The sequence below is a fragment of the Salmo salar genome, unplaced genomic scaffold (genome assembly GCF_905237065.1).
Source record: "Salmo salar unplaced genomic scaffold, Ssal_v3.1, whole genome shotgun sequence".
In the NCBI taxonomy this organism is placed as follows: Eukaryota; Metazoa; Chordata; class Actinopteri; order Salmoniformes; family Salmonidae; genus Salmo; species Salmo salar.
Window position 1 is genome coordinate 47,364 of NW_025548634.1, and position 7,637 is coordinate 55,000.

At 41.8% G+C, this 7,637-nt stretch overlaps 1 protein-coding gene across 1 annotated transcript in view; it reads right to left on the reverse strand.

The window, feature by feature from the left end:
• The window catches only part of LOC106598105 (DNA topoisomerase 3-alpha), an 81,164-nt gene that overhangs the window by 20,685 nt on the left and 52,842 nt on the right, over positions 1-7,637 (reverse strand). Inside the window, exon 17 of the mRNA XM_045712602.1 lies at positions 3,971-4,093. Within this exon, the coding sequence (XP_045568558.1) occupies positions 3,971-4,093 (123 nt within the window). The remainder of the gene's footprint in view (positions 1-3,970; positions 4,094-7,637) is intronic.

The following is a 7,637-nucleotide window of genomic DNA, read 5'->3' on the forward strand; positions in this document are numbered from 1 at the left end:
TAGAGGATATATCAGTAGTCCCAGTCCATTGGTGGATTTATAGTGTATTATAATAGAGGATATATCAGTAGTCCCAGTCCATTGGTGGATTTATAGTGTATTATAATAGAGGATATATCAGTAGTCCCAGTCCATTGGTGGATTTATAGTGTATTATAATAGAGGATATATCAGTAGTCCCAGTCCATTGGTGGATTTATAGTGTATTATAATAGAGGATATATCAGTAGTCCCAGTCCATTGGTGGATTTATAGTGTATTATAATAGAGGATATATCAGTAGTCCCAGTCCATTGGTGGATTTATAGTGTATTATAATAGAGGATATATCAGTAGTCCCAGTCCATTGGTGGATTTATAGTGTATTATAATAGAGGATATATCAGTAGTCCCAGTCCATTGGTGGATTTATAGTGTATTATAATAGAGGATATATCAGTAGTCCCAGTCCATTGGTGGATTTATAGTGTATTATAATAGAGGATATATCAGTAGTCCCAGTCCATTGGTGGATTTATAGTGTATTATAATAGAGGATATATCAGTAGTCCCAGTCCATTGGTGGATTTATAGTGTATTATAATAGAGGATATATCAGTAGTCCCAGTCCATTGGTGGATTTATAGTGTATTATAATAGAGGATATATCAGTAGTCCCAGTCCATTGGTGGATTTATAGTGTATTATAATAGAGGATATATCAGTAGTCCCAGTCCATTGGTGGATTTATAGTGTATTATAATAGAGGATATATCAGTAGTCCCAGTCCATTGGTGGATTTATAGTGTATTATAATAGAGGATATATCAGTAGTCCCAGTCCATTGGTGGATTTATAGTGTATTATAATAGAGGATATATCAGTAGTCCCAGTCCATTGGTGGATTTATAGTGTATTATAATAGAGGATATATCAGTAGTCCCAGTCCATTGGTGGATTTATAGTGTATTATAATAGAGGATATATCAGTAGTCCCAGTCCATTGGTGGATTTATAGTGTATTATAATAGAGGATATATCAGTAGTCCCAGTCCGTTGGTGGATTTATAGTGTATTATAATAGAGGATATATCAGTAGTCCCAGTCCGTTGGTGGATTTATAGTGTATTATAATAGAGGATATATCAGTAGTCCCAGTCCGTTGGTGGATTTATAGTGTATTATAATAGAGGATATATCAGTAGTCCCAGTCCATTGGTGGATTTATAGTGTATTATAATAGAGGATATATCAGTAGTCCCAGTCCGTTGGTGGATTTATAGTGTATTATAATAGAGGATATATCAGTAGTCCCAGTCCGTTGGTGGATTTATAGTGTATTATAATAGAGGATATATCAGTAGTCCCAGTCCGTTGGTGGATTTATAGTGTATTATAATAGAGGATATATCAGTAGTCCCAGTCCGTTGGTGGATTTATAGTGTATTATAATAGAGGATATATCAGTAGTCCCAGTCCATTGGTGGATTTATAGTGTATTATAATAGAGGATATATCAGTAGTCCCAGTCCATTGGTGGATTTATAGTGTATTATAATAGAGGATATATCAGTAGTCCCAGTCCATTGGTGGATTTATAGTGTATTATAATAGAGGATATATCAGTAGTCCCAGTCCATTGGTGGATTTATAGTGTATTATAATAGAGGATATATCAGTAGTCCCAGTCCATTGGTGGATTTATAGTGTATTATAGAGGATATATCAGTAGTCCCAGTCCATTGGTGGATTGTGTATTATAAGGATATATCAGTAGTCCCAGTCCATTGGTGGATTTATAGTGTATTATAATAGAGGATATATCAGTAGTCCCAGTCCATTGGTGGATTTATAGTGTATTATAATAGAGGATATATCAGTAGTCCCAGTCCATTGGTGGATTTATAGTGTATTATAATAGAGGATATATCAGTAGTCCCAGTCCATTGGTGGATTTATAGTGTATTATAATAGAGGATATATCAGTAGTCCCAGTCCATTGGTGGATTTATAGTGTATTATAATAGAGGATATATCAGTAGTCCCAGTCCATTGGTGGATTTATAGTGTATTATAATAGAGGATATATCAGTAGTCCCAGTCCATTGGTGGATTTATAGTGTATTATAATAGAGGATATATCAGTAGTCCCAGTCCATTGGTGGATTTATAGTGTATTATAATAGAGGATATATCAGTAGTCCCAGTCCATTGGTGGATTTATAGTGTATTATAATAGAGGATATATCAGTAGTCCCAGTCCATTGGTGGATTTATAGTGTATTATAATAGAGGATATATCAGTAGTCCCAGTCCATTGGTGGATTTATAGTGTATTATAATAGAGGATATATCAGTAGTCCCAGTCCATTGGTGGATTTATAGTGTATTATAATAGAGGATATATCAGTAGTCCCAGTCCATTGGTGGATTTATAGTGTATTATAATAGAGGATATATCAGTAGTCCCAGTCCATTGGTGGATTTATAGTGTATTATAATAGAGGATATATCAGTAGTCCCAGTCCATTGGTGGATTTATAGTGTATTATAATAGAGGATATATCAGTAGTCCCAGTCCATTGGTGGATTTATAGTGTATTATAATAGAGGATATATCAGTAGTCCCAGTCCATTGGTGGATTTATAGTGTATTATAATAGAGGATATATCAGTAGTCCCAGTCCATTGGTGGATTTATAGTGTATTATAATAGAGGATATATCAGTAGTCCCAGTCCATTGGTGGATTTATAGTGTATTATAATAGAGGATATATCAGTAGTCCCAGTCCATTGGTGGATTTATAGTGTATTATAATAGAGGATATATCAGTAGTCCCAGTCCATTGGTGGATTTATAGTGTATTATAATAGAGGATATATCAGTAGTCCCAGTCCATTGGTGGATTTATAGTGTATTATAATAGAGGATATATCAGTAGTCCCAGTCCATTGGTGGATTTATAGTGTATTATAATAGAGGATATATCAGTAGTCCCAGTCCATTGGTGGATTTATAGTGTATTATAATAGAGGATATATCAGTAGTCCCAGTCCATTGGTGGATTTATAGTGTATTATAATAGAGGATATATCAGTAGTCCCAGTCCATTGGTGGATTTATAGTGTATTATAATAGAGGATATATCAGTAGTCCCAGTCCATTGGTGGATTTATAGTGTATTATAATAGAGGATATATCAGTAGTCCCAGTCCATTGGTGGATTTATAGTGTATTATAATAGAGGATATATCTCCCAGCTCAGCTCATCAGGACTCTTTGATGTGGCTGGTTTATACCTGTCTGTCTCCACTACCATCAGGGCAGACAGACAGGTATAACAGACAGACAGACAGACAGACAGACAGACAGACAGACAGACAGACAGACAGACAGACAGACAGACAGGTATAACAGACAGACAGACAGACAGACAGACAGACAGACAGACAGACATAACAGACAGACAGACAGACAGACAGGTATAACAGGCAGACAGGCAGACAGACAGACAGACAGACAGGCAGGCAGACAGACAGACAGACAGACAGACAGACAGACAGACAGACAGACAGACAGACAGACAGACAGACAGACAGACAGGCATAACAGACAGGCATAACAGACAGACAGACAGACAGACAGACAGACAGACAGACAGACAGACAGACAGACAGACAGGTATAACAGACAGACAGACAGACAGACAGACAGACAGACAGACAGGCATAACAGACAGGCATAACAGACAGACAGACAGGTATAACAGGCAGACAGGCAGACAGACAGACAGACAGACAGACAGGCATAACAGACAGGCATAACAGACAGACAGACAGACAGACAGACAGACAGACAGACAGACAGACAGACAGACAGACAGACAGACAGGTATAACAGACAGACAGACAGACAGACAGGTATAACAGACAGACAGACAGACAGACAGACAGACAGACAGACAGACAGACAGACAGACAGGTACCTACATGTGAACGGGGCGTGGCTGACAGGTGGGACAGACAGACTCGTCTCTGTTGACCTCTAACACCGTGTCAGGAAACCACACGGAACACTTGCATTCTGGGTAACCAACGCAGGACAGGTACTTCCTGTTAGAGAGGAAGGAAGGGAAGATATTGACTAGCAGAGAAGCAGACTAAGATTGTATACCCTCCAAGACTTTGTGTAAAATGTTGTGAAAGTGATAAAAATGTCAGTTTGGAAAAGAACCAACCTTCCTTCACAACAACAGAACTAACCTTCCTTCCCTCACAACAACAGAACCAACCTTCCTTCCTTCACAACAACAGAACTAACCTTCCTTCACAACAACAGAACCAACCTTCCTTCCTTCACAACAACAGAACTAACCTTCCTTCACAACAACAGAACTAACCTTCCTTCCCTCACAACAACAGAACCAACCTTCCTTCCTTCACAACAACAGAACTAACCTTCCTTCACAACAACAGAACTAACCTTCCTTCACAACAACAGAACCTTCCTTCCTTCACAACAGCAGAACTAACCTTCCTTCACAACAACAGAACTAACCTTCCTTCACAACAACAGAACCAACCTTCCTTCACAACAACAGAACTAACCTTCCTTCACAACAACAGAACCAACCTTCCTTCCTTCACAACAACAGAACTAACCTTCCTTCACAACAACAGAACCAACCTTCCTTCACAACAACAGAACTAACCTTCCTTCACAACAACAGAACTAACCTTCCTTCCTTCACAACAACAGAACTAACCTTCCTTCACAACAACAGAACTAACCTTCCTTCACAACAACAGAACTAACCTTCCTTCACAACAACAGAACTAATCTTCCTTCACAACAACAGAACTAACCTTCCTTCACAACAACAGAACTAACCTTCCTTCACAACAACAGAACCTTCCTTCCTTCACAACAACAGAACTAACCTTCCTTCACAACAACAGAACTAACCTTCCTTCACAACAACAGAACTAACCTTCGTTCCTTCACAACAACAGAACCAACCTTCCTTCACAACAACAGAACTAACCTTCCTTCACAACAACAGAACTAACCTTCCTTCCTTCACAACAACAGAACTAACCTTCCTTCACAACAACAGAACTAACCTTCGTTCCTTCGCAACAACAGAACTAACCTTCCTTCACAACAACAGAACTAACCTTCCTTCCTTCACAACAACAGAACTAACCTTCCTTCACAACAACAGAACTAACCTTCCTTCACAACAACAGAACTAACCTTCCTTCCTTCACAACAACAGAACTAACCTTCCTTCACAACAACAGAACCAACCTTCCTTCCTTCGCAACAACAGAACTAACCTTCCTTCACAACAACAGAACTAACCTTCCTTCCTTCACAACAACAGAACTAACCTTCCTTCCTTCACAACAACAGAACTAACCTTCCTTCACAACAACAGAACTAACCTTCCTTCACAACAACAGAACTAACCTTCCTTCCTTCACAACAACAGAACTAACCTTCCTTCACAACAACAGAACTAACCTTCCTTCACAACAACAGAACTAACCTTCCTTCACAACAACAGAACTAACCTTCCTTCACAACAACAGAACTAACCTTCCTTCACAACAACAGAACCAACCTTCCTTCCTTCACAACAACAGAACTAACCTTCCTTCCTTCACAACAACAGAACTAACCTTCCTTCACAACAACAGAACTAACCTTCCTTCACAACAACAGAACTAACCTTCCTTCACAACAACAGAACTAACCTTCCTTCCTTCACAACAACAGAACTAACCTTCCTTCCTTCACAACAACAGAACTAACCTTCCTTCACAACAACAGAACTAACCTTCCTTCCTTCACAACAACAGAACTAACCTTCCTTCACAACAACAGAACTAACCTTCCTTCCTTCACAACAACAGAACTAACCTTCCTTCACAACAACAGAACCAACCTTCCTTCACAACAACAGAACCAACCTTCCTTCACAACAACAGAACTAACCTTCCTTCACAACAACAGAACTAACCTTCCTTCACAACAACAGAACCAACCTTCCTTCACAACAACAGAACCAACCTTCCTTCACAACAACAGAACTAACCTTCCTTCCTTCACAACAACAGAACTAACCTTCCTTCCTTCACAACAACAGAACTAACCTTCCTTCACAACAACAGAACTAACCTTCCTTCACAACAACAGAACTAACCTTCCTTCACAACAACAGAACTGACCTTCCTTCACAACAACAGAACTAACCTTCCTTCACAACAACAGAACTAACCTTCCTTCACAACAACAGAACTAACCTTCCTTCACAACAACAGAACTAACCTTCCTTCACAACAACAGAACTAACCTTCCTTCACAACAACAGAACTAACCTTCCTTCACAACAACAGAACTAACCTTCCTTCACAACAACAGAACTAACCTTCCTTCACAACAACAGAACTAACCTTCCTTCCTTCACAACAACAGAACTAACCTTCCTTCACAACAACAGAACCAACCTTCCTTCCTTCACAACAACAGAACTAACCTTCCTTCACAACAACAGAACTAACCTTCCTTCACAACAACAGAACTAACCTTCCTTCACAACAACAGAACTAACCTTCCTTCACAACAACAGAACTAACCTTCCTTCCTTCACAACAACAGAACCAACCTTCCTTCCTTCACAACAACAGAACTAACCTTCCTTCACAACAACAGAACCAACCTTCCTTCACAACAACAGAACTAACCTTCCTTCACAACAACAGAACTAACCTTCCTTCACAACAACAGAACTAACCTTCCTTCCTTCACAACAACAGAACTAACCTCCTTCCTTCACAACAACAGAACTAACCTTCCTTCCTTCACAACAACAGAACTAACCTTCCTTCACAACAACAGAACCAGTCTCATCTCTGCCCCCAGTCTCCCCCATTTCATCCCTCCCCCAGTCTCCCCCAGACTCCCCCCTCTCTCCCAGTCTCCCCCCCTCCCCAGTCTCCCCCCTCCCCAGTCTCCCCCAGTCTCACCACTCCCCCAGTCTCCCCAGTCTCCCCACTCTCCCAGTCTCCCCGTCTCCCCACTCTCCCAGTCTCCCCCAGTCTCCCCACTCTCCCCCAGTCTCCCCACTCTCCCAGTCTCCCCAGTCTCTCCCCTCCCCAGTCTCCCCCAGTCTCCCCCAGTCTCCCCCACTCTCCCAGTCTCCCAGTCTCCCCCCTCCCCCAGTCTCCCCCTCCCCAGTCTCCCCCAGTCTCACCACTCCCCCCAGTCTCCCCCTCCCCCAGTCTCCCCAGTCTCCCCACTCTCCCAGTCTCCCCGTCTCCCCACTCTCCCAGTCTCCCCAGTCTCCCCACTCTCCCCCAGTCTCCCCACTCTCCCAGTCTCCCCCTCCCCCAGTCTCCCCCAGTCTCCCCCATTTCATCCCTCCCCCAGTCTCCCCCCTCCCCAGTCTCCCCCATTTCATCCCTCCCCAGTCTCCCCAGTCTCCCCAGTCTCCCCCTCCCCCAGTCTCCCCCAGTCTCCCCAGTCCCCCCTCTCCCAGTCTCCCCAGTCTCTCCCCTCCCCAGTCTCCCCCAGTCTCCCCCAGTCTCCCCCACTCTCCCAGTCTCCCCAGTCTCCCCCCTCTCCCCCAGTCTCTCCCAGTCTCTCCCAGTC